This window comes from Coffea arabica, chromosome 7c, assembly GCF_036785885.1.
Source record: "Coffea arabica cultivar ET-39 chromosome 7c, Coffea Arabica ET-39 HiFi, whole genome shotgun sequence".
Taxonomy (NCBI): domain Eukaryota; kingdom Viridiplantae; phylum Streptophyta; class Magnoliopsida; order Gentianales; family Rubiaceae; genus Coffea; species Coffea arabica.
The window spans coordinates 6,045,028-6,072,215 of record NC_092322.1 but is presented as its reverse complement, the minus strand read 5'-3'; the positions used below and the strand labels follow the sequence as shown (position 1 = coordinate 6,072,215).

At 34.6% G+C, this 27,188-nt stretch overlaps 3 protein-coding genes and 1 long non-coding RNA gene across 8 annotated transcripts; 2 read left to right on the top strand and 2 right to left on the bottom strand.

The window, feature by feature from the left end:
- Positions 1-4,304: 4,304 nt before the first annotated feature.
- LOC113700071 (elongator complex protein 5) lies at positions 4,305-8,438 on the top strand. 2 transcript variants are annotated; one of them, XM_027220512.2, is made up of 9 exons: positions 4,308-4,524; positions 4,649-4,741; positions 4,851-5,017; positions 5,121-5,167; positions 6,847-6,916; positions 6,997-7,223; positions 7,323-7,409; positions 7,532-7,607; positions 7,744-8,438. In XM_027220512.2, the coding sequence occupies exons 1-9, from the start codon at positions 4,355-4,357 to the stop codon at positions 7,986-7,988; spliced, it is 1,182 nt and encodes a 393-aa protein (XP_027076313.2). In that variant the 5' UTR covers positions 4,308-4,354; the 3' UTR covers positions 7,989-8,438. The 2 variants fall into 2 exon arrangements, with proteins under 2 accessions (XP_071913464.1, XP_027076313.2); XM_072057363.1 differs by lacking the exon at positions 4,649-4,741 and having other exon boundaries at positions 4,305-4,524.
- A 719-nt stretch (positions 8,439-9,157) lies between these two features.
- On the bottom strand, positions 9,158-13,605 carry LOC113700032 (uncharacterized). 4 transcript variants are annotated; one of them, XM_027220446.2, is made up of 10 exons: positions 13,317-13,605; positions 12,586-12,681; positions 11,784-11,868; positions 11,452-11,573; positions 11,270-11,294; positions 11,095-11,178; positions 10,948-10,977; positions 10,757-10,862; positions 10,259-10,323; positions 9,158-9,493 (listed from the first exon to the last, which is right to left on the bottom strand). In XM_027220446.2, the coding sequence occupies exons 1-9, from the start codon at positions 13,407-13,409 to the stop codon at positions 10,260-10,262; spliced, it is 705 nt and encodes a 234-aa protein (XP_027076247.2). In that variant the 5' UTR covers positions 13,410-13,605; the 3' UTR covers positions 9,158-9,493; position 10,259. The 4 variants fall into 4 exon arrangements, with proteins under 4 accessions (XP_027076247.2, XP_027076248.2, XP_071913465.1 ...); XM_027220447.2 differs by having other exon boundaries at positions 9,158-9,372; positions 13,317-13,599; XM_072057364.1 differs by lacking the exons at positions 12,586-12,681; positions 13,317-13,605 and adding an exon at positions 12,140-12,271 and having other exon boundaries at positions 9,263-9,493.
- A 9,317-nt stretch (positions 13,606-22,922) lies between these two features.
- Positions 22,923-23,705, top strand: LOC113699451 (uncharacterized). The gene has a single exon (XM_027219824.1). The coding sequence runs from the start codon at positions 22,923-22,925 to the stop codon at positions 23,703-23,705; it is 783 nt and encodes a 260-aa protein (XP_027075625.1).
- Positions 23,706-24,469: 764 nt separating this feature from the next.
- On the bottom strand, positions 24,470-25,151 carry LOC113697955 (uncharacterized). Its single transcript, XR_003450062.2, has 2 exons — positions 24,996-25,151; positions 24,470-24,876 (listed from the first exon to the last, which is right to left on the bottom strand). It is a non-coding gene; the product is annotated as an uncharacterized lncRNA (long non-coding RNA).
- Between the last annotated feature and the right edge of the window lie 2,037 nt (positions 25,152-27,188).

The window sequence follows — 27,188 nt, the reverse complement described above, 5'->3', positions numbered from 1 at the left end:
ACGAGTGAAGTGCCAAAGCGGTATGTTCTTCGGATTCTAGTGTTGGACTCCTGACACCTGCGGTTTTCTAGGCCCCGCAAACTTTGATGTCCAAAACTACGTGGAGCTCTGTTGAAAATTTTTCAATCAGGTTTGTTTTTTCTTGACAAAAAAATAAGGGATAATTTCAGAAACCTCCCCTGAGGTTTTTGACACTTTCACTGGCACCCCTGAGGTTCTCAAAATTTCACTGACCTCCCTTGATAGAAAATTGAGCCCCCTTGCTAACATCATGAAGGCCAAAATTACAAATATATCCTATGAAGTTGGGAATTTATTACTGAAGATGGAGTGTATTACTACTGTTTAGTTGGAGAAAAAATGCATCTTAAGTGATTAATCAAGCTTAACAACAATAACACAAACTTGATGGCTAATACATGAATTAAAGCTAGACTAGGGAGTAAGGCGCCATTTTTGTGCCTGCTGTGAATATATAAATGTTTTTAAGTAAAATTCAAAAAAATGTTACAGTAACTTCTTACGAAAAAAACTAATAGGTTATCTATTTAACATAAATTAATCATTTTTTAAAAAAGAAATATCCTATAAAGTACAAACTCTTTATGGTTTTTCTCTATTAAATGAACCAAGTACCGGGTTTTATGGGCATTTTATTTTGAATCATTTAATTTATGTTAAGTTCATAAATATTTGCAAATAAAATTCAAAAGCTGTTACACAAGTATTTTTACGATAGGAAAAGTAGCATGTTTTGTATTTAATATAAATGAAGTATTTGAAGGTAAAAAAAAATTTTCATAGCATACAAGTTCTTTACAAGTTTCTTCCATTGTATGGATAAAGTACTAGCTAGCTATTTATGAGCAATTTAATTTGCATCATTTAATTTATATTAAATACATAAATGTTTATAAGTGAAATTAAAAAATTGTTACACTAATATTATTACGAAAGGGAAACTATTAGGTTTTGTATTTAACATAAATTAAATACGTGAAAGTAAAAAAAAAATCACCCACTTTTTACTAGCTCTTTACAAGTTTTTTCTATTATATGAATAAAGTACAAGTTATTTATAGGCATTTTACTCTGAATCATTTAATTTATATTAAATATACAAATGGTTGTAAGTAAAATTCAAAAAGTATTACACTCATATTTTTACGAAAGGGAAACTGATAGGTTCTGTATTTAACATAAATTAATTATGTGAAAGTAATACTCGTAGGTAATTTAATTAGTTTAATTAGTTACTTAAGTTATGTGAAATAGATAACATACTAGTTGACTTAAGATTTATGAAAACCGGCATTTTCCCTGGCACATCTAGTGCTTACAATTTTTTGTATTGTACTTACACCCCCTCAACTTTAGTAATTTATTATTCTTTCAATCTTCTACTAATACAAGGAGCAAAGGGGCAGCCGTGGAATAAAAATTCCTTCACACACATGAAAATAATATTGTAATCAAATTTGGACTGCATTGTTACAAAAAACTCAAAAGCAAGGGAGGTCAATGAAATTTTGAGAATCTCAGGGGGTGCCAGTGAAAGTGTCAGAAACCTTAGGGGAGGTTTCTGAAATTATCCCAAAAAATAATACTCCTGTCAATTCTCTTTCTCTCTCTCTCTTTACATTTGGTCCTATCAGAAAATTCTTTTCAATTGACAATCTGAAAATGTATTCGGTGTACTTGAATAATTACTTGGTGAATGGATAGGTTGTCGTGCAATTGAATTTTTTTTTTTTTTTTACATACACACTATTCATAATTGATTTTCTACCTTGCGAATCCTCAGGCTTAAATTCTTTCAACATTTAACATAGAAGCAACCATCAACACAACTAAATTTACATTGGACTCCTTTTTCAAGTGATTGTTTTATGCTTCTACTTCCTTTTCTGTTTTCTTTAACACCTCCGGTCCAGACAAGGGGCAGGAACAGTTGCAACAGTTCCTGGCGATTTTGATCATTTTTAATAATGCGTAATTTTGATTGCACAGCGTATAATTTTAGTACAAAATTTTACGAGCTTCACATATATTGTGAAAATCGATGTACAACTAGTGATTTGGACTGCACTTTTTTTTTTTTCCCAAAATCTGACCACGAACAGTTCATGACCTGCCCCTCTTGCCTCTTGTTCCGTTTGACCAAATCTAGGATTAAAAAGTAAAGGAATAATCTCTAATAGCACGGATGATAAAGCCAGGGAATCATGGAACATGGCTTAGGTTTGGAAAAGATACGCGAGTCATTGACACGGGTGAGCCCGTGCCAGTGCTAATGCAAGCTGCGTGTCAAAATATGGCGGGCTGCCTTATCAACTAGTTTATCGTTTCTTATCGTGCTGTAGCTTTTTCTGCCCGAAAATTTGTCATCTACGCAAAAACCCATCCTACTCTCCATCGAAATAAAACAGAACTGGGTGAATATCACCAGTTTATGTTCCTTTCTTGGATTCTTGAAAATGAATTATTAAAGACAAGACAAAAGGAAAAAGGAGGATCGAATTGCCCAAGGGGGAGGGGGGAGAAATGGGATCCTGCCGGCTAACGTGTCATGTTTTAAGAAATATAAGAGGACAACATTCATAATCTGGGCTTGGCTGACTTGCACTGACTGACAAGTGTCTAAATATAAAAGGTGGAATAAATGTAAGTGTGTACGTACATACACGTAGTGGATTACGTGTAATTTAAATGTTTAGAGGATAATTGTTAAAAAAAATATTCTTAATATTTATGACTCCAAAATCATTCTATGAAATCCATCAAAAATGTTAGAGAGTCAATTTGTTTTTTGGTAATTTTGGTGGCCATACATAAATTTTGCCCCTTTCTTTCCATTGACATTTCCAACCATGTTCATATGATCACTTCCTACGTTAGTATGTAAATAAACAAGAAAAACTAAATCTAAGGCACTTTGTGAGCTCTCTAGTTCTCGTAATTTTGAGTTCGTTCCTTTTTCCCAAATGTGTTTGAATGAACAAACATAAAGTAGTGTAAATTTCTTTGTTTTGACAGGCTAGGCTAGTTTGTGCAAAGCTCGGATTATCGGATGATAATACCACTGTAAAATCATTAAAAATTTATTAGCTAGATTACGGCATTGAGAGTTGGTGTTAATCAAGTAATTGTTAAAGGAAAAAGAGAGAGTGTGTATTATTCGTGGGTCCTTGGGCTAGGAGCTGATATTCCTCTTTTCCCCATTGAAATATCAGTTAATAGATTGGATGAATATGATCAGAGGAAGAGTTAAATTCACACGCGTTGATTATATATCTAAACCTTTGATTTATGAAAAAGTGATAGCTTTAGTCTCCAATCTATTATTGCAATCATTTCAGTCCCTTGTATTTTTTTTTTAAAAAAAATCTAAGATGTCTAATGAAAATTTTAAATAATTCTAATGGAACTAGTCACATCCATGGCATGTGCACCATCAAAATAATCATTTTAGTTTATTATCTTCAAGTTTGTGTCTGATTTTATATTTTTAGTAATTTGACCCTTATTTTCACAAAATAATGCCAATATGGGACTTTTTATGGAAAATTTGAAACATAATAAAGTCAGTTCCATGCACTATAGGTGTGCATTTGAAAAAAAAAAAAGAAGAAAGAGTAGAATAAAAAGACGCACCCATCTCAAATGGTATACGGTGACATATAATAAATGATATTGGACGTGACTCAAAAGATAATTGATCAAAAAGGTCATTTTTAACTCCATGCATACTATGCACATGACTAATTCTGTTTAAAAGTTATAAATTTTCATGAAAATCTTATATTCGTAGTTTTTTTCTATGAAGGTATGAGATTAATATAGTCACGGTGATAAATAAGAGACTGAATTTGACCAAAATTCTGAAGATCGGGGACAAAAATGATCATTTTTCCTTTGATTTATTGACGACCCACATCGTTATTGTTTATATATGCATAAAGTTATTTATTAATGACTCATATCTACAAGGTGAGGTTTTTTTTTTTTTTTTTTTGTCAAAAGAAATCTTCATATCTGTTTTTTTTATTTGCAACAAAAGAAATTCTAACAACTTCTGTTAGTCTTAATAAAATAACTTTTCTTTTTTTCCTTAATTTGCACACTCATAAGGTGTGATTTTTCCACCAGCATGCATTATTGTGAAGGTGGTTAAGTACGTATGTTAAACTAACATTAATCAATGGCATGGTTACGTTAAACCAGCAGCACGCCAGCATCAAAAAGTGTAGTAGTAAAAATTTTCCAATAAGCAGTCAAATTAGCAGGTTTAAAAAAAATTGAAAGGGCTGACAAAACGTCGTCGTAGTATAGAAGTAACAGAGAGTACATAGGAATGGCGGCGGAAGCCATCAGCAGAGCTCTCCGCGACGGAGCTCTAGAAGGCGAACACGCGCCGGCCCTCACCATTAAAGACTCCATCCACGCTCCCCTCGGAGCTTTTGTCTTCGATCACATCCTCGCTCAACTCTCTTCCAACATTTCTTCCTCAAAATCACAGGCCCAGTAAGTTCAATCAAACCACCCCCAATCTAATTGTATCGTATTTTATGTTAATAATCAGCAACATAGGACTTTTATTTATGCTTATTATCAAACTTTTAAAAAAAAAAAAAAATTATGTATCCAGAGGCATTGTGCTGGTAGCTTTTGCCCGGAGTCCACAGTTCTATGCTGAGTTGTTGAAGAGTAAGGCAAACGACGCCGCTTCTCTTAAAAAATGGTACAGAACTTAGTTTTTGCTGTAGCTGTCCTGACTGGTTTAGTTTTAAATGATGATGTATTTGGATGAAATTTTGATTCTTTCCTCAATTGAATGATCATGCTAACAGGCTGAGGATAGTGGATTGTTATACAGATCCTTTAGGTTGGAAAATCCAGCTTGCAGAGAGTGGAATCGTTAGTAATCGTTCCACACAGAATGCGACTACGGCCAGCTTGTGTAAAAATGTGAGGGACTTGGATATGTTGTTTTCCTCGATAGTCGAATTGGGAAAAGGTATACTGTAACTCTAGTTTTGGATCATTTTTGTAGGCATTGTATTTCTATTAGTTGAAAAGGGTTCAACTAAAGTAGTATAATGGTACATACTGCCTTGCAGAAGTGATTAGAGAAACAAAAGGACGGTTTGCAGTTGCCATTGACTCGGTGATCACCTCTCTCTTATTTTGTTTCCTTATACATAATTTGTTATTAGACATGGATATTAGTGATTGTCGTTTTCATTGAGCGTTAAGTATGTATATTATGATTATGAATGCTAAATGCCAACTGCCTTCTATAATTGAATGGGACCCCGAATGTGCACTGGTCCTAAGTAATTTCTAAAGGAGTTGGTGTTTTTACCTCATTGGGATGAAGCTTCCTATGTAAGAATCTCTCATGCATCAGAATGAGTGCTAGACTTGATGACAAAAGAGTGCTTCATGGTGATATTTGCGTAAACTGGGTATTCATCCTTCAGGATTGATATTTAGAGAAGAAGCTTCCTATGTGCTTTCTGTTACTTATTGCACATGTAATTCCTCTTTGAGGGGGAACACTTTCTCCTGCCATCTGGGTAGCTAGTCATCATCGGCATTGCAGCACAAGTGTTTCCATAAGATGCATGGAAATTTTGTAATTAGTTTGTATCAGGAAGCATGAGTTTCCGATTCATTTTCAGATGATTTAAAATGTGCATGTACCGGTGTATTTCCTGCCATATCCATAAAACCTAGTTGCATGCAGTAAGCAGCATTGGCTGAGCTTGGCTCTGGTTGCTTTTGATTTGACAACCTACCATGCCTTTGATCTGACAGAGTGCCTAAATGCTTTGGTGTTTGACCAGATCTGAGAGTGGTATTACTTGTTGACCGAGTTTCTTAGAATCCACGGCAATGACTTTGATAAGCCATCTTAATCAAAGTACGAAGATGACTACTTCTTAATGTAGACATAATGTGACAGTGGACAAAGCATCTTTGTGAACTTAAAGTCCAAGAAATTACTCGTAAAGCTCCAAATGGTTCAATTTCTCTTGATGTAGAAGACCTCTAGGAAGATAGGAATCATGAAGCAGAAATATTTATTATCCCTGAAACCTCGGTTGATTATTATGCTGTATCTATCTGAGAGAAAAAAGAAAGAAAATAATATTAACAGCATTTCCTCAGCTGCAGTGCTTCCAATAGCCAAGAATCCATTTTCTTTGCTAAATTGGAGCGCTTCAAATGTTTATAGCAAGAAATCCGGCAAACATAATTGAGCTTATGTTCCTCTTTTTGTTTATGTAATTATGAATGTGATAAAATATATTGGTTTTTAATTGTCGTCACAAGCTCTTTTCTATAGGGGGATGACACGCTACAACATAATTCATTACTGATCCAGTTTGTGTATTAAGCTTCTCCAACTTAATGACTGTATAATCTTAGATTTTAATTGCACATCTTGCACTCTATATTGAACATTAGATAGAAAAATAAATGACTGAGAGAAACTTGGTTTAGTTTATTCTAGCAAGCGAATAGAAATTAATTAGACATTGTCTAAGCTTGTAAAGTTCTATTTTGGGTTTTTTTTTTCATGGTGTGGCTTCACATTGGCTTTTTTACATAGTAATTGATGGTTTTTATCTCCAGTAATATTAAGCAAGGTAGAAATAAGTAGTTTCATCACCTTTTATCATATTGATAAATTCACTATCTGTTATATTGTTAAATTGAAAAAAATCTTAGCTCTGAGTACTGAAACTTAAAGTATTCAAGAATGGGACTTTTAGGAAATTCGAGTTATCTCTAGCCGAAATATGGACTTTGAATGAGTTTTATGTTTTCTGTCTTCAGGTAAGTGAGATCTTAAGACATGCTTCCATTTCCTCTGCCGCTTCCCTGTTAAGCAACCTTCGTTCTCATGGTAGGCAGATTCTTCAGGAAACCAGAAGTTTCATTAAATGTTTCTTGCTGCAGTTTTTAACTCATTGAATTTTCTTGCAGACCAAGTTGCTTGTTTGTTTTGGTTATTCCATTCGGACCTTCATGAGATGAAGGCTTCTTCAGCTCTCGAGTATATTTCTTCTATGGTTGCCTGTGTAGAACCAATAAGCAACACAGCCAATGGAAAGGGAATGAACTCTGAGAACGTTCCTCTGATTGAACAGAATCTTGGGAGGGGAAAGTTTTCTGTGCGCTTCAAACGCAGGAATGGACGTATTAGATTGATGGTACTCTCTTACCCTTCTTATCCTTATACAAAAAGCGGAAGAGAAATTGATTGTATTCAGCTTGGTTCAGAATCTGATATCTTTACATTCTTTTGTTAGAGTGAAGAGCTCCACACTGAGCAAATGGGCATCAACTTTGTGCCTGCTTTCGAAGGTCACGTAACTTCTCAAAGCCTTGTACCTAAGGTAAATTGGCCTTTGAAACAGGATTCAAGCAATTTCTAATTGGAAACATAAGTTGCAATTGCGCTTATGCTGCCAAAAGTTCTGGAAGAGTACATTTTGTTCACGTCGTGGGTTTTTCTCAGGTCCAGTTCAATCTGCAGCTGTCAGAAAAGGAGAGAAATGACAGGGCAAAAGTTGTTCTGCCATTTGAGCACCAGGGTAGGGATGTAAACTGATTATTATGGTTGTGTGAATGTGTTGATTGGAATTATTGCTTATTTATCTTCAATTTTTAAGCATATCAAGTTTATTTTGTGATTTATGATGAGAAAGCCATGGGTTTATTTTCCTTCAGGTGATGGCAAACCCATTCAAATCTATGATGGCCGGAGATCTGTGAGTGAGAGCAAAACTGAGAATAAAGAGACTAATGCCGAGAAAATGCATGTGAATGAGGATTCTGGTCGTGGCGAGATAATCTATATTCGAGACTCCGATGATGAAATGCCAGATTCTGATGAGGACCCTGATGATGATTTGATATCTGACTCCACTATCTTCTTTCTGACTGTTGGAATCCTGGAATTACTGACAAATTGATTGCGAACTTCATATTATGCTGAATCAGAAGAATTGGCTGCCTAAACATTGGATGGCCCTTGACAAAGTACGATGAAGCTCTGTGGTGCTGAGCATATTTTGACCAGATGCTTTTTTTTCCCCTTCTGAACGTCTAGCTTGCTGAGAGTAAAGTCCGAGGAGCAAAAGATTGATGAAGCTCTGGCGAGTTGTTTGAGCCTGCATCGAACTCGTACCAATTGCTATTCTTTCCCTCATTGTCACATGGATCAATAGACGAAGGGGTCTGCGTTACGGTTAATTCTATGTTACACGGTATATTAGTAACTAATAAGGTGATTAGTTAAGAAGTTTTGTGGTAGGAGCTTTCTGTAAAATCGAGCGTCTTCTTGTGTTAGACAGCTTGGGATGTTAATTGTTGTGTGATGATCCAGTCGATAAACGAGTTGAATGTTCCGCTGTTTCTTAGTACATCATGTGCTGCAGTACTCTAGATCCATGCTTCTCTGCTGCCAAAGGAACGGTGAGATTAATGTGTTCGCACCTGTATGCTGCAAGGGGAGGAGGGAGCGGGGTTGTGGGGGGATGAAAGAGAGAGTAGATGATGTAGCTTTTTTGGGCCACGCAAGTTTGACACCTATAAACCTGCTTCTTAGAGGGAAAATGGCAGACGGACGACCGTGCTGGACATAACGCTACTGCCGAAGTGCTTTCTTCAGTTGGGCATAACGATACTGCATCTTCTCGAGTTAGATGGTCTGGGCTGTTAAATATAGTGATCCTGAAAATCCAATTAATCGAGCATCTTCTTGCTAGTGCATTTGGTTTTCTTAATCTACTTTAGTGCTCTAGATATTGAATGCCCTAAAAACGTGCTGCCACAAAAACGATGAGGTAAATGCGGATCCTACCACAGGCTACGCTTTGCTGTTTGTTTCGCCTGCGCTTGCCGCTTAGAGGAAAAGTTACTGTTTTGGATCACCCAAGCTTGCATCTTTTATTCCCATAAACGTGCTTTTTAGAGGAATAAATGCACGCTCGCAACTGTGATGGATCTACCATGCAGCGCGAGTGTTTTGCTTCAGTTAGGCACTTGAGAATGGGTTGTGTGTGTGTTAGTTAATGTGCGAATTGATAACTATTGACAGGTTGTATATGCTGTCACGAAATTGGCAGTTACGATAACGATGTAATGAATCAACGCTAATACCAAATTTACTCGCATTTGCTAGTTGCTAATCCAGTTCAATCGGGAACTTCAATAAACCGAACTATACAGTTCGAGAATCCAGAGCTAAAAGATCTGAGACATCCAGCAAACTGGTAGGTTCAAAAAAAATTTGCCCACAGTAGATCATGGACTGGAACATTCCTCCTCACTGTACACAATCCCGACCTACAGTTCCTAGTCCAAAAATTGAGCAAAAGAATAATTCAGAGTGGAAAAAAATATTTGTTGAATCAACACCGAATTCCGGTCTTCCCATGAATCACGGTTGACTGGATTCATAACCAAGTCAACAAACCTAAAAAAGATGAAAATGTTACACGAAAGGAAAGAGAAATTAGTACAAGTTGTAGACTGATAAGGCAGAAAATGAATCTGGAGGCTTAAAACGAAGTCATGCTCTTGAAGAACAGCTAATGATGTGACACAAAGAAATGAAAATGCTAAAGAATAAAAACTGAAAAAGAACTATTAAAGCTTGTATCTCCCTGATCTCTAGCCCATGAAAACAGCACAAGGTCTTTATATATCTGCATGCTGGCTGATAGTCATAACAGATCATGTGCCATAGGAGAGTTTCTTTATAACTTAATTCTTTTTATTTTTGGGAGGAAATCATAACATTAGAATTACTTTAACAGGGTTACAAAAGGTTACACGGAGGAAAGTTTGATTTACTTTTGCTTTGCAATATGCTAACTGCACCAGTTGCATTATTTATAACAAGAATTTTGTCAAAAATTTGCAAGACTAGTGTTTAACATTTACTGCTGTAGGTTGGCAGCTTAAATTATGGATGTTATTATATAGCCTCTGTCTAACGTCGAAAATATTTCCTGATTTTATCCTGTTGAAAGGTGATTATCAATAAGTGCTCACTGAGTATATGGAAATCAAGCAGGCCAAATCACATTCCATTGGTTAGTGAATAGATCATTCCCGCTTTCAACAATTCAATCCAACCAGCAAATTGCTGACTGTCTTATGTCAAGTAGTGTGTTTTCATAATTTCTTTTCCTGTGAACCCTTGAAGCCATATCTATGGCGAAGGAAGAGAAAGTACCTCAGGACAGGATAACTAGTCCAAGATACATGGCTCCACAAAGAAATACGAAAGATATCATTCCCCTGCAAGAAAGGTCCGCATTTAGATAGTATGATAGACACAACAGAGATAGAACTAGGAGAAACTCAACTATATTGACCAGTAAATTCATGACAACAGATTATTCACAAACAGGGCAAAAGGCACAAGTTGTCACCAAACCATTTCAAATTTTATGTTTTAGTCACTAAACATTTTATTTGTCCAAATGGTCACTCAACTGATGAAAAAGTACATTTTTGGTCACTCAACTAATAAAAAATGTATATTTTGTCACTCTACTAATGAAAATGTATACCTGTCTGTCCCAAAATATATGTTTTAATTAGTTGAATAGACATTTTGGCTAGATAAAAAATTTGGTAAGTAATACATGGAACGCTAAGTAGTTTCATGACCCTTTTGCCGTTTGCTCTTCACAAATATGTCAAACAAAAAAAAAAAAAAAAAACTTACCAAATAACACCCCATCCAACACCATTACAAGGGCAGGGGCAAAGTTCTGCAAACTTCTCAGCATCACTTGAATGAACCCTTCGAGAGATCAAATCATCGTATATATCTGCACTATTCAATTAATGTTGGATAGAATTCTGAATTTCTTAGCCTCTGGTTTATTTATTTATGATGCTTAAGGTAGCTATTACCATATACTGAAAACAAACTGTTCATAACACCTGCAATATATAACACCAACAAAACTGACAGAATTAGTTAAAAGTGTAGAATTGAATGGACGCAAGAAGACGGACTAATTGCTGGAAGGAAATACATATAATCAGATGAATACATACCAATGAAGAGAATGACATAGCGAAGAATGCGAACTTTAGTCAGCTCTTGCAGAACCCATACTATACCAATGAAAATGATAAATCCTGGCATGTCCAGGCTGTCAGTTTCAATTCATTTGAATATGAAAAGGACGTGTAGAAAGAATTTAAGTTATTAGGACTTGAAGATAATCACCAATGCAAAGTCCTCGGAGAGTCCACTGTTTTAAAAGTAAAAAACCAAAAAAGTTAGATTTTGCAAATAGCATGAAATCATCAAACCAACTTCCAAATTCTTAGTGGATACTTGTTATCAGATTAATTAATTTGCAGAACATGAAACAAAATTGGACTGATCAATTTATTGTGTTCTCTTACATTTTTAGCAATGAAAAGCACAACCAACAAAGCGACAATAAAACATCCAGCAGCAATTCTAGAAGTGACGAGATTTGTAGAAGCAAGTATAAGAGCCATTCCCCAAAATGATGAACCGAGATCTGGAACCAGACAGATACTGAGGAAGTTAAAGTTAAATCATGATGTACACAGGATGAAGGAAATACAAGATAAAGTAGCTACATATTTAGTTGATCCCTTAAGAATAGACCAGAGTATAGGATATAACAATCATTTATCTTGCAATACTGATAGCTAGTGCTAATTATTCTAATTAAAAAGGGAAATATTCAAGGAGAAATGTGCAATACATCCTGCCGGCAAGATCAACCAATAAACACCACCACGTGTTTGAGTCACCCCACCCTCATTTGCATGAACTTGCATGCCCTCAACCTGCATACAAGAGCAAAAGAGGAAGTTCATTCAGCAGACATGAATGACCATCCAACCAACAACTGAAATGCATTAATTACCATAAAACTGGAATGTGTTTGAATGATGACATCATCATACAAGCAATATTATGAAACTAACTGTGCCATGCACTTTTTGCCGTTAATATTGAACAAGTGAACAGCTCTTGTGTGTGCTTCAGTGAAGGAAAAAGTTTGCATGGAAGTCCAAGCCTATACACCTAGTTTCTCTGGAATATGTATGTAACTACTTGGAATTGCAGGGCACAACTCTCTGAAAACTTGAAGGCTCAATGCATGCATAGCACAAGTCTGGGTCCTCCAACACTTTGGACCCAAAATTTTGGAGAAATGAGTTTGTTCTTCTACTGCTGAAATGAGCATTCTAGAAGCAGGCCTGCCAATGTCTCATCAGCAAAATAGATCAAAGTTAAAATATAGTCATAAAGCAGAATCTGTAAAAAGAGTTGAAAATAAACTTTCTTCATGTTAATGAAACTAAAAAAGTAAATTCATTCAAATAAGAGTTCACAGAGGTTTTTTTTTTTTTTGGGGGCAGGATGGGAGTGTGTGGGAGAGACAGCGACAAAAATTTAGTGTTTCAAACAATTGCGAGCAGGAACACACAGCTTACGCAGCAAGGAAATTTGACTAATTTGCAGAAAAAGATCAGAATGATAAAAAGAAAGCATCTTACCTGACCACATGTGAGCTTACAAGCAATTGCATGGCTTGCTTCATGAAGAAACACTGTAATGAGCTTGAAAGGTGTGAGAAATATTGTCCTCCATAACTGCATTTTTTTTGGGCAAAAAACGATTGAATAAGGTCAGAACATGAAGATCTACTATAAACCCTCAAAATGAATGAAAACTGCAAACAGTTATTTTCCTGTGGCTCAAGAGCGGGGTGCCGTCAGACCATAAATGAATTATCAAATATTAGCAAGAAATTCTAGATATATGCGGTAGTTCTCAGAGTTAAAATCCGATCACAGGTGACTACTTTTGCGGGTGACTCAATTGGGCTGCCAAAACCCTTCAATTACGAGTCACAGGTGACGATTCTAGAAATTCAGCAAGAAACTCAATTGGGCTGCCAAAACCCTTCGGTTAGAGAGTTGGGACTAAATGAGAGTCAATGACTCCTAAGAGCAGCAGCAGCAAACAGTGGTATTGTACTTGCACTAAAAGTTTCTGAAAACGTGTGATACCAATATTCATGAAAATTACCACCACATTACAACTTTAATTTTCACAAGCCATGGAAGAGTGCAGTTCTGTAAAGGAAGCTTGCAATTTACTTGCCGAACAAAAGCGATCAAGAACTAGCAAGCAAAGTGGAGCGCACAAAAAGATCGTGCTAGTAGCACAAGCAAATTAGCTAAGCAAAACGGAGGAGGGGGGAAAAAGGGTAGTAGTAGCGTACGGCAAGAATGACGACAGTGAAGACGCCGATGGTAACAAGAAACACAACTTGGTCATGATTGCAGCAGTGCTTTAGCTCCCAATTCGGACTCATCTTCCCTCTCTCTCTCCCTCTTTCTCTCTTCGATTCAAGTGACGAAGGACAAGAAGTTGTTTGTGGGGGTCGCTTGGGGAGCAGTCTGCTGTGTGTTTGTGCGTATACACGGTTTTGAATTTGGAGGAGGCAATTGGCAATTTCGTCCTAACCTCTTGTCTCTCTCCCTGTCTCTATTATCTAAAGAGAGAAGAATGAAGGAAAGAACGAAGAAAGCGGGTTGAATACTTGAATGCAGAAAGAGGGCTGGCGGGCAGGCAGGGCTGACTTGGCTTAACTGGCAAAAAGTAAGAAACTGCGCCAACTAATAAGGCGTTGGGTGTTGCGGTTATTGGCTGTCCAACCTCTTGAAAAATTTATGTTATAAAAATTGTTAAAAAAAATCTTTCAAAATGCCCCTTATATTTAGGAGTGAGCAAATTTGGTAAGAACGGAATTCATATATGCCCCTTGTATTTAGGAGCGAGCAAATTTGGTAAGAACCGAATTCATATATAATTTTAAATTCAATTTGATAATTTGAAATTGGATATTTGGTAATTTAGTACGAAAGCGATATTTATCAAATTTATCGAATTCTAATATGGTATGAAATATGTAATGAAATTATCAATTTGGTAATAATCGATTTTGATTTCAAATTCAATAAAATGAAATAGAGTATCGTATTGCCAAAAGGCTCTTGGACTCTTGGTACCACCGAGTCATAATGCCTTGGTGGGAGTGGGAGGTTAAGAATCCACCTTGCCACTTAATTGTGACTTTCTCGAACGGAAAAAATTCATAAGTTTCCCCCTCCTCTTAAATTAGGCTAAAGTAAGGTTCCATTTGATAAAACTGAATCTGAATTTTGAAGTCTGAATTCTAAAATCTGAATACTGAAATAATTAATTTGTTGAATTTTAAACACTGAAAAAATATATGAATGTCTAAATTTCAATACTAAAGCTATTTATACTGTTTGATAAATATTTATAGATGAATGCTTAATAAGTTTAATTTGATAATGTTGCCCTTATATCCTTTCATTCAAAAAAGAAATAAAATCTATGATTTAGTTAGTTTAAAATTGTTACGTATAAAAATGACAATATTTATTTTTAAATCAAATTAATATAAAAGATTAAATATATTATATGAGAAGTATGGAGAAGATGTGAAAGTCATTAAAAAGGAAGAAAAGAGAAACAAAAAATCGTTAGATAGAGAATATTAGGTTGTTTAATTAGATACGAATTTTGAACATAATTAACAAACAATGATAGATTTTGTAGATAAAATAAGGTAGTTGAAATAATTATATTGATTCTTATCAGAATTAAGTATTCAGTTAGGATTCTTATGCTAAAAAAATACACATAGGTTCAGTACTGTTTAACAAGTTCAGCAAATATATTTTCATTTATCAAACACTCAAAACATCTGAATGTATGAAAAAATTCAGATTCAGCACTCTTTTATGTTATCAAACAGACTTTAAGTTATACAAATATAATATATTATCATGCACCTATAATAATAAAAAAATATAATGATGTAAAATATACTATTTTACTATTTGTTATATATTTATAATAATGCAAATATACAATAGTACATAACTATGATACTTACCCTTTAATGCATAACTAGAATTAGATAATAAATATAAATGTAGTACTAAATATTAAACATAATTAGTAATTAGAATTTGGACATTAGTTTATCATTTATGTTTGGATTATTAAATAGTTGAATGTGTAATGTTTAATTTGCAAGTATTAGTATACTCTAAATTTACATTACACGTACAATATGTGAATTTATATTTTATAATCACTAATCTTATTTAAACGTAGACAACTAAACAGTATGATTAAATAGTTTAAGTGAATGTATATGAATTACATGTCAATATATTAGTGTATTAGCATCCATTATTGAAAAATAATCAGTTATCTGTAAATTAAACATTTAAATTATATAAATAATAATAATAAATGTAAGTGTAATGCAATACATCATTAGTAAATTATGAGTAACTAGGTGTATACAAGTACACGAGTGAGTTCCATTTAATTATGTGAAAATTACTATCCAATTCGGTTATAACCGATTTCATGATCATTTCCGAATTCAATTTGGTAACCAAAGTAACGAATGAATTGAGTTATTCCCAATTCAAAATTGAAAACAGTTTAAAGTCTTACAAGTGAAATAACCGAATAATCGAATTTGTACTAAATACACACCCATACTTATATTTCATTAAATGAACTTTTTTGTTATTTACTTATAAAATCAAGTCGATAAATTTTGATTCCAGCCTAAATTTCATAACTTTTTATCCTGAATCCATTACGTGACTTACATATTATCATCTTTTTAAAGGCAAAAAGATTAGATCACATTTGTAGTTGAACAATAATTTGATTTATATTCATTTTTACCCAAAAAAAAGTAGGATTTGATCCACTGCAAAAAATGTGATCAAATCTAATCTATATTCATTTTCGCTATTAAAAAGATAGGACCTAACATTTTTGTACATAAAAAATGACTACATGTGGATCATTTTGGTAAATTTCACACTAAAAAATGGTTAAAAACTTAGATTGAAACTAAATTTTGGTTACTTAAATTTGCATGGAATGTAAAGTTAACATTTTAAAAGTGAATAATGAAAATATTTATTTAGCAAAATATAAGAAGCGTTTTGCACGATTTTTCCTAAAATGAAAAATTGTGTTAAAAACTGATACGCTAGTTTTTTTTTATCCCTTTTCCTTTTTCCTTTAATTATAAGTAGATTAATCTTGATAATTTTAACTTATTTTGTAGCTTATATGAGATTCTCATAGGTTAATAACCTACCAATTGGTGTTTTTATACCACAAATATACTCTGCTTTAACTTTTTTTGGTATCTACATTATCTAGAAAAAATAAATTTGAGAATCTCTAACCATATTTTTCACTAAAATTTTTTTTCAATCATATTTTTGTCCCATATAAACCACATTAAAAAATTGTTTTGGTATAAAAAAAATCCCAATGATCTCCATTTGAAATACACTCCTTCATTTTATTTTATCCAAAGTAACATTGATATCATCCTTAAAAAAAATACTTTGAGTTGCTTAGGTTTTTTTTTTTTGTAAATTCTTGAATATTTTTATTGCTAAACGATCAAATATATGGTTTGATTATAGTCAAATGAATTTAGCAACTGTTAAAAAAAAGTCAAACATTAGGTTGTAATTGTTAATTTATTATATGTATTCATGAATTGGTCAAGAGCATTTTGATCATATAAAATATAACTAAGGAGGGACAGCTCGCGCGGCGCGCAGGAATTTGGTGGTTGTAATTCAAGATAATTAATAATAATTATTTAATATTTTGTAGTATAGGAATTGAAGTATGATGATTTTATCATGTGATTTTAATAGAAAAAACATAAGTTACATAGTGAGTCAATAAAATAATGTGCAATGAAACATTCTTATCGTTATACTATGTAAGAATCCATTGTGATCAAATGTTACGTTTGAATTTCAACCGCAAAGATAAGGGTAAAGGTAAAAATGTTTAAAGTGCAATTGAAAATTATCCAAAAGTCTTTTCTAAAACTCATCCAAGATGATAAAACATTTTAAAATATCAATTGGACCCCTCATCTCTCGAATCTATATATGTTCGTGAAAAATCCCTTAAGCAGTGCTTTTGATTTATCTCTCGACTTAAGTTCAACCTGAATTATTAAGTCAAGTTTATCCATTAATCACTTTGCGTCAAATTTAATCTAAAATAATTTTATTTTAGACTAACAATTTATATAATTTGGTGGGCATAATACGACTTAATCACATGTTTCTTACAGAGATAATAATGGTAAAAAATGATAGATAGATAAGAAACTTAAGTGGTCTTTTTCAAAATTTTGTAGAAACTATTCAGATTTGGTGTTTTTTGCTAGGGGCATTTCTTTATAATCTCATAAATAAGTTCAAATCTGCATAATTGTTAATTATCTGAATTGAAACTATCTTGATTATAAAAAATTGGTGCAAATAATATTTTCTAAATTTGAAATCGTAGAAAATAGTAACTAAAATCAGAAGAAATTCTTCATATGAATTTGAATTGCAAACTATAGGTAGCAACTGCTTAATGATATTTTTCAATATTTATTTGTATGAGTATCCAATGTAGCAACTCTACTTAATTGACTCGTTTGAATTATAGATAATAGTTGCTTCAATCAAACCAAGAAATATTATTTATTACTGTGCAGCATACAATTATGAGTAAATGAATTCATACAATGCAATCGAAATGGTGCTATAGTTAAAGCATTTAAACTCATCAAGTTCCACTGCAAATTCTTTTAGATAGCATAAAAAGTAAATTTTTTGTATTTGAAACTATATAAAGAGTAAAATACAAGAACGAGATTATAACAGGGAAAGCAAATAGAGTGCAAATGACATTTTAGTACTATGTAGCATGATTAATTTTCTTTTTTAGTTTCAATGAAGTACAAAATTCCAAATTAATATATTTTACAATCATAAAATTCTCAATTAAAATAAACACAAGCTGAATTCCAAATTATATTACATGAAAAAATAACTACTTGAACCATACAATATCCATAATATACAATGCCATAATAATTCTGTTCAACCAACAAAAAATTTGTCAAGCATTAAACTATTAGCAAAATCACCAGGCCTCAACTCCATCCCTTCTTGCCATGCTTATTGCAACACCCACACCTATATGCCTATTGTCTCAAACCCTCAAGTTTCAATCGCTTTCATCGATTTTTCATACTTTAGTTTCAACAATACTGATTAGCGTTTTCAAGCAATTTGAGATCTTATAAGAAGATGTCAAGATTGAAACTTATTCATGGTAATTGTCGGATCATACCCTTTTCTTTTTTTTTTCCCCACTTGGGAATTTGGATTCCTAGCTACTTGGTAGCAATAAGACATCGAAAATTCTGAAAATTCAAACTCTTTTATTTCGAGAACTGTCAAAATATATCATGTTTCTACATAATTTGTTTTAGTGATATATAGTATGTGACGGTATGTGTAGGTGGTGAATCACGACATATGAGAAAGTCTTTTTTTTTTTTTGGTAAAATAGAGATGCATTAAATAAAAGTCAAAATCTATAGAGTAATAGTTAAAGTAAAGTCATCCGTGTGTTGATGACACCTTTTAAGTCTTGCAAAAGTAAGGGAAGGTTAAAATCAGGATAGGATTAAAAAAAGGTGGAGTCTTCATTAATGCTCCTTCCCAATTCGCTAGCACATTTGCACATTTGTTTACTTTGCAGCAGTTATGGTTAAAACATAACTGCTGAAATGTAGTCAACAGATCCCTAGAGTAAAAAACAATAGGAGAAATTTTATGAAAAATAAGGTTATTTGACTTAAATAAAGAGATGATACCTTAGCCAAGGAGAAGAAGATGATAAAATTACTTTTCTGATTATTTTAGAAAATGACAACATTATCTCAAATCAGAGACAGAATCTCTAGGATCTACTAAGGAAAATAATACAATTAGTCAATTTTTTGAATTAAAAGTATCAAAAAGCAAACTATATAGAGTTCTTGAATAAACCACTCATCAGGGAAAAAAACTATATTCGAATAAGACAAACCCAATGAACTCATCTCAATTTAAAAGAAAAGCTACGCCTTTCACCAAATATTTAATAGCCATAATAAAACAAAAAATGTGAAACCGAAAAAGAAGAAAGGATATTGGCTTAACATGGCGGCATAAATATGATAATGATTGTTCAAATAATAATTAAGTTAATTAATTATAATTAAAATCCAATTATATAAACATCCAATTAATTCCTTAACAGATGAGAAAAGTTTTCAGGAAATTGGAAGACTTGGATGTTAGTATAATAAATGATTAAAAGGGCTTTTATGTAATTCTATCAAAACACAAACTTAATTTAGTTGTACTTAATATTCAATTTGGCACCAAACATTGTAACATACCAAACCTGCCCCTAACCTTCAATGTCTGAAAGGTTATATATGTAATTATAGCGAAATTGAAATTGTAATGACTTTTACTCAATACTCCAATTACACTTCAAACACTCTAACATTTCCAAAATAGTCTCACACTCGCAGTTGAAATCTAAAAACCGTTTTTGTCCTAAACTCGTTCTTGTATAGTATAAAGATTTTATCTTAATCCATGGACAGTTAATTATAAGGTATAAAGTGTTTATATTTAAAGTTCAAAAGAACGAAGTATTACTAGGGGTCAAGTTTCAAGGAAGGCGATTGGAGTTCTAAGAAGCAAAGTGTTGCTATGAACTTAAAATAGGACGGGAAGTTTTTTTTTGGAGGGGGTGGCGGGGGATTGTTGGAACTGCAACAAGCGGTATAAATAAAAAAAATTTACTACTGAAACTTTAATTTTTGCAAACTTCCCCAATGATTAAAGACAGAATAAAGCCCAAGATTACACCTTGTTGAGACTTGTAGTACTTCACAGCTGGATTGGTAGCTTGCCGACTACGGCCCAAAGTTGAAGTCTGGTGGACAAGTAGTCTTTGTTTGGTCGTTTATATTTGTCATGGGCTCCATCGAGGTGTCCTCGAGTCTGAGAGAAGTTACCGAGGCGCCTGCAAGTCCAATTAAGTAATTACAATATTTAGACTAGTTTTTTTTTTTTTTCAAAAATATTTAGAGTAGTTATTGGTGCTAAGAGCACACTCGATATGTGTGTAATTTAGAAACAACCATTTTTTTTTTTTAAAATATGGTTCGATTTCTCAAAACTGAATTTGAGTCCCACTCTCTAAGAGTTAGAATAATGGATGATGTTATAATTCATGATCATGATTTTGAAAACTACCAAAAAATCACAAAATTGTGGAAAGTCGTCAAAGAGGAAAGCTACAAGGAAAAAGAAAAATGGATACATATATACACACATCTTAAAAAACCTTACTGTATGTAACAATTCGGAAAAATTAAAAAAAGATCCAAGATGAGGCCGTGTGGTATGCCAGTGGGATGCATGAAAGTTTTGTGAAAACCACAATATTAGCAACAGGGCAGAGAAATAGTTCTTGCGTGGCAGGTATCTAAATTACAGGAAAAGAAGATGAAAACTGATCGAGTGGTGGAAGAGGAAAATACATATATGGATCAAAACTCAAAAAGTTTGAAAAGTGCGTTGATCAGTTCATGGATTGCTGGATGACAAGAAACCAATGCCGCCTAAGCAAGAGACAATTATTACTGGAGAAGGACTGAGGGATAAGAAGTGATGTATCTGTGTTCGAGTTTTCCTCTTTGTTGAGTTGTTGATGTTTGATCTCACATGGCAAGTTGGCAAAGAAAGGAAACAAAAGGTGAAAAAGAAACGAAAAAGGCAATGTGGTGAGGATCCTCCTAGCCAGAGCATGCGTACTTTGGTGACATTATCCTCCCACAGTCCCATTTCATGGACGATGAATGATGATGGATGATGATGGACCCTTCTTCTTCTTCTTTTGGGTTATCCACCATTGAGAAAAAGAGAAGATTTATGAATGATTGGATTTGTCACTAGGACTGCTTCTCCTGTATAAACTGTCCCTTCTTCTTCTATAGTCCACATATACAGTCAGCTACCAGCTGCTGCAAACCCTCCTCCGTGATCTCGATAACTCCTGTTAATGGTTGTAAAACAACATCTTCAGACCGAGTATTTTTAGTTTCTTTTAAGTGTCCTCGTGTGGCTGAAAAGCTTGCTTTGCTATGGATTTGATTGGACTGTTTGATTTTAACGGCTATGTACTGCTGTCAAGAACAAAATGTGGACCAAATCCAAAAGAAGACAGAGAAATACGGATGGCGGGGAGGGGAAATCAGAGTTTTGACATGAATAATCTACATCTTAAAAGTGGGATACTTTATCTTTGAAACTTTATCAAGTAAGTACTGATTCAAATAAAAGTGGGATACAAGCCACAGCAAATGGTTTTGATGTGGCCCTCCTTTGCCATACTACACACGAGAAACTAACACATCGGATACTACTGATTCAAATAAAAAAGAGACTGTTTTATAGAATATTATGGTTCAGGGCCAGTTAAGAATGAGGCTTTAATCCATAGCATGTTTACGTACATCTGATCGTGGGAAACAATAATGTTAGTCGCCAAAATGGATAAATGTAAATTGAATCCAGTAGTTTGAAGCAAGACAGGCAGGAATACTGAGTACCGGTAAATTAGCTGATGCGCAAAACCACCACCACAAACAACTGACCGGTGAAAAATCCACCTTCCCTGAGTCGTTTCACAAGTCGATTTCGGACTAATCAATGATACTTTTGAAACTGGTCACTTTTACGTGTTACAAATACTATGGAATAAGTAGGTTCTGGTTGTGTTTCTGCCACATATAATGGTGCCGTCCCTGCAGGGGCAGGGCATCATCCAAGTTTATCATTCACTGCAATCTTAAGCTATCTAAAAATTTGTCGTCAATTGTTAACACGTTTTATTTTATGGATTCGTTCGTGGTTGATAACTTCAATTAAGATTCTTCAATGATGTTGACTTTCAGGGTCATGTCGCCTAACCCGAATTTTCAATTAGCGGCTGAAATTCAAGTAGCTGGACCTCTTACTCAAGATAAAATTGTTGCCAATTGTATGACAACACATTTGTGCGCCTGCAGATTTTCCCGAGAGCAATCTAATAGGGAAAGCCAAACAAAAAAGAAAGGGGGATCAAGAAATGAAGGACACGTACATGTTGATTAGAAGAGTGCCTCCATCTAACAAGCAATGATCAGCGCATCATTATGTATTTGAATGCAGGTGATAGTTGGAAGCATAATACTTCATATAGTTTCATGGTAAAATGTAGTAATAAATAATTAACACAAGTAATAAAAACTGAATTGTCATTTCACAAATGATTCAGAAGAATGCCGTCGAATTTATCCCCACAGCCCCACAGCCTCTGCACCAAAGTCTTTAACAACCATTTTGCTAAGCTAAATTCCCTATTTTACTTTTCTTCACGTTCGTGTCCCACTCCATCTTTCACCTATCCACGTCGCACAAAAACTTTCGGTCAGTTCGGGGTCCCCAGCATTCTTGGCACCTCTTTATTCCAATCAATGCAACATTGCTATGCCTTCTCCTCCTCCTCCTCCTTCAATTCTAGTTCCTGTCACCCTCATCCCTGTTATTCTTTGTATTAAAGTTTCAAATTTAGCGTTCAGAGAATCTGATCTGTTATTTACTTCATCCCTCATCCAAGTCATCTTAATCTCGAAGTTCATATAAATGCTTAGACTTGCGTGCAAATTCAGTTAATTTTTACAGGTGGGATTCTTTATTTGATCCTCGGAAGTTTGGCCCTCCATTTTAATGCTCCTGTTGTTCTCCTTTAATTCCAACTGCTTGATGTGAATGCTTCTTTACTTGTTCTCTGCTACAAGTTTTTAACGTGTTGCTTAGCAGTGGTAGTCTATTAGGCAATGGCTGTCGAAATCTGTTCAGAGACTTCCAGCATGGGAGCGAGTCCTCGGATCTCATTTTCTCATGATCTTTCCCAAACAGAGGGAGTTCCCATTGAGCAGTACATCCGAACAACTTCATCTTCAAGTATTGATTTTGATTTTTGCGTATTTCGCGAAAGCTTTGATCAAGAATCTTCTTCAGCTGATGAACTTTTCTCCGATGGCAAGATTCTTCCCATTGAAATCAAGAGAAAATTGGGTCCAAGTTCACCAAGTAAGTCCTCGACATCATCATCATCAGAGGCAACTCCAACACCAATATCAGCACAAACTCCACAGCCTTCATCAGATGATCATGACATTGTGGACCCTATCAAGAGCCCGAAAAGCGATAAAACTTCAAGCGAAAAAAGAAGGGGTGTTTCAGAATCAGATGAAAAACCAAATGGCAAGTCATTTTGGCGGTTCAAGCGCAGTTCAAGTTTAAATTGTGGAAGCGGTTATGCAAGAAGTTTATGTCCTCTGCCACTTTTAAACAGAAGTAATTCGACCGGTTCTACGCCAAATGTGAAGCGCTCATCATCAGGGAAGGATAGTAATTTAAGCAATAAGCAGAATTCATTGAAGCAGTCGCAGTCTGCATTATCTGCCGGTGGATATCAGAAGCCTCCACTGAAGAAAAGTTACGGCTCTTATGGCAATGGTGTTAAGGTTACTCCATTCTTAAATGTTCCTTCGCCGAGTATGTTTGGTTTAGGTTCTATTTTCTCCCCTGGCAAGGATAAGAGCAAGAAAAAGTGACCATTTTTCTTCATTTTCCTAATAAATTTGTTGAGGGGTAGTTCTTGATCTCTCTTTCTTTCCCCCTTCTTTTTTTTTTTTTTTTTTCTGGTTCTTGATTTAATGATTTCTAGAGTGAATCAAAATGTAGTTCTGATCTATTATTGTGGAGAGAAAAAGAAGAGTGGATAATTAGGCCATGCTGTCGGAGAGCCAAAAACAGGTAACATTTGCTTTCAGGGGATGTCCCATTGTGCTTTTAAATTTGTGCTTTTGGTTTTGCTAGCACATGCTGTTGTTGCACATATATTTATCTTTATTTTATTTTTTCGCCCCATACATCTTTGTATTCTGGATCCACGGAGGCTGGCTGAAGACAAAGTAGTTGGTTTTCTTTGCCAGAATGATTGATATACGTTTATCATTACTACTACTATGGTGGTTGATCAGCGTATCTTATAGTGGTTGGTCGTACATTTTTTCTTTGGATTGCTGGAGAGAGACAAATAAAGCAAAACTAGTTGGAGATTTGGAGTTTCCAGAGCACAGGATTTCGTCAGTTGTGAAAAAAAAAGGGTAAAAAATGTTCAAGTACACTTGGAATCAGGGACGGAACTAGAAAAAAAAATTTTTTTTTTTCTCTCTTTCTTTACCATCCTACTACAATTGCACCCAGGATACCATACACGAATTGGGAGAATGATGATACTTTTCACCCTAATCCGAATGAGTTATTTTAAGAATCAAAAGAACTTTGTCAATTGAGTATTGAGCAAATCACTCCGTTGGCAATGTTTACTTACTCATCCCCAAAACAACCGAAATATGCACAAGAAAATTTGACATTATTGTTCCCAATGGATTGATCAACATTGCTAGTCCATCTAAAAATATCCCACATGCAAGTCCAGGATACGATTTATTATCCTCTTGCGCCAAAAACAAACCAAAAAAAAAGAAGAAGAAGGATTGATCATCTCAGATGAGATGATGCAACATCATTTGTGAGTGAAGGGGAACTAATAGTGCCTATAAAGGAACTTGCAGCAGCATTTATGTTGGCCGATGCATGCCCCGTTTTCCCATCCATCACCTTCTTTCACGCATATCTGGACACAGGCAAACTTGTCACATACCGGGAGATCAAAAGACTTGGCGCAAGTGTACTCGGTCTCTTGCGTCAAACTCAAGCCTGCATTTTCAGTTGATAAAAAGTAAACTCAAACAAGCACGCATGGATGGAGTTTCCCTAAAACCCCAGGAAAAAAAAGGAGAAATAGCAGTGATACTGAAAAGGGACAGCGAAATTACCAGTGGAGAACAAATTGGAGAACACCAGAAGCAGAACGAAAGCAACTGAACTCTGCATTGTGAGCAACAGCTGGGAACAACAGTTTTTCTTTATGCCTTGGGTACGATCGTTCCTTCCCTTCTTTCTCCAGTCATATGTAAGTTCAATGGTTTATAAATTCCAAGGACTATTAATTATGTAATACCTACTTTCCTTCTGAAACTGTAATAGTCCAAAATCCATATTTAATTCTTCTCGACTTTTTGTGCATAATATATATCTGGCGTACATCTTCCAGATAGGAGAGCATCCTCGGAATGACCGCGCACCCTGACCCAACTGAAGCACGCTCTCTCGCAAAGCCCATATAAGGTTCCGAGGCAGCCTATCCTCCAAATGATCGTTTTCTCCATTTTGGGCTGCCAGTCATGTTTCAGCAGTTGCATTGAAATGTAACAGGAGCTAAGGTGTCTGATCATGAATTAAAGCCACCTTCTAACTTCTGGCCCAAAACAACTTTCTTTCCCCCTTAAGAAAAGAGTTGCTTGAGACAAAAAAAAAAAAAAAAGTGATTTGATAAAAATATTGTAGCTGAAATATTAGAGCGATTTAATATATGTAAGGTAAAAAAATAATTAAAAAATACGTTAATAGAAAACATAAAATGTTTTTGGACAAAACTAGCGATCCAAGCAAGGAATGTCTTTCAACCAAAAAGAAGTTTTCTTTTTTTGGTCAACACAGGATATTTTGACTTATCCCAGATTAATCTCTTGCGATTGTGCAGAGCCTGTCCAAAATGCACGACACATTACCGGCAGGGATCGATCTGACGACTTTGAGTAAAGGCCCGATAGCAGTTACCATACGAATTGCTAGCTGGAATTTGGAAAAGATTATTAGTAGTTTCAGCTAGCATTTTGCAGGCTAAAAGTTGCATTGACTAAGTAAAATATAATCAAGTAAACGTCGTCAGACATTGAGTTTGTTTGGATAAGAGTTTATTTGGATGATTTATTTAAGATATTTACTGTAATATTTCTTATGATGTGATGTATGTGAGATAAAAAAATGATTGAAATTTATGAGAATAAATTTTACAAATCAAATTATCTTTGTCCAAACAAACTCATTATACTTAGCGTCTTCTTGGCATGTTTAAATGCCGGCATTAAGAGTCACTTGTAAAATAGTTTGATGCTTGATATCAGTCCCCTGCCAGTCGGCAGCAAACCACAATATTATAATTATCATAACAATCGGTAAAACCTTTAGGAATTCTCGAGAGCATGAATAAAGAAATGATCTCCAACACGTTTTGTCGTTGAACGCAGAATTGATTGACAGCTCAAGAAAACGTCCGTGGAAAAGCAGGAACATACCGCTTCGGAGTAGTAATTTTTTTTTTCTTACCTTTCCTTGGACTGTGGAAACCTTGGGAACTCACGTGTACTAAATTAGTAATTTTTAAAAGAGTTTCTACTTCGACTTTTACGATTTTATTTAAGTAATCTTTCTGACTCGCCCTATCACACGCTGTCCACTCCCCTCCCAATAAAGTCGCTGACGTGTCTCAACGTAGCCGCGCGTGGCACAATTTCTCCCGTAACTGCAACTATCTTTTGATGCACGTCGATACATTCAAAAAATACGCTCCAAAGTCCAAAACCTCCACATCCCGACAGCGCAAGTCAGCAGGCGGACGTAGACGCAACGTTACCAGTTTCACAGTCCTGTTCATTTACCTTTTCCACCTAGATACGCCTGATAATGGAATTAAAAATTGTAGAACCAAACAAAACAAAAACATTTTATTTTGTTATTTAAAAATTTCATCATAGAGGGCATGTTGCTGGGCAAAAATAAATAACTCCTCCTGTAAAATCTTTTCAGCATTTTACGCCCTACCAAGCAACATAGAGATATTAGTCCCTCGGGGTTTGGCTCGGGTGTCATCAGAGTAGCTCCTTTTGAGTCCTGAGATTGTGTGTTCGAATTGTTCCTCCTACCATTCTGTGTGTCCTTGGGGGCGGAATACACAGGCATAGGAAAATTAATTCAGTAAAAAATTGAAATACTTCCTATGTTAAAAAAAAAAAAAAAACCAACATAGAGATATACCCTCGAAACTAAGCTATATGCCTAATTTCCCCCTTTCAGCTAAAATTAAATTGAGAATTAAGTAAACAGACACATAGTTTATTTTGTCCTTT

Bases quoted from the DNA above. Each gene is read 5' to 3' on its own strand.
- LOC113700071 (XM_027220512.2), top strand. From the start codon at position 4,355: ATGGCGGCGGAAGCCATCAGCAGAGCTCTCCGCGACGGAGCTCTAGAA. The intron at 4,525-4,648 runs GTAAGTTCAATC...TTATGTATCCAG, and splicing joins TCCTCAAAATCACAGGCCCA to AGGCATTGTGCTGGTAGCTT. The intron at 5,018-5,120 runs GTATACTGTAAC...ACTGCCTTGCAG, and splicing joins GATAGTCGAATTGGGAAAAG to AAGTGATTAGAGAAACAAAA.
- LOC113700032 (XM_027220446.2), bottom strand. From the start codon at position 13,409: ATGAGTCCGAATTGGGAGCTAAAGCACTGCTGCAATCATGACCAAGTT. The intron at 11,869-12,585 runs GTAAGATGCTTT...TCTTGTATGCAG, and splicing joins GTAAGCTCACATGTGGTCAG to GTTGAGGGCATGCAAGTTCA. The intron at 10,978-11,094 runs GTATGTATTCAT...TATATATTGCAG, and splicing joins CTATGTCATTCTCTTCATTG to GTGTTATGAACAGTTTGTTT.
- LOC113699451 (XM_027219824.1), top strand. From the start codon at position 22,923: ATGGCTGTCGAAATCTGTTCAGAGACTTCCAGCATGGGAGCGAGTCCT.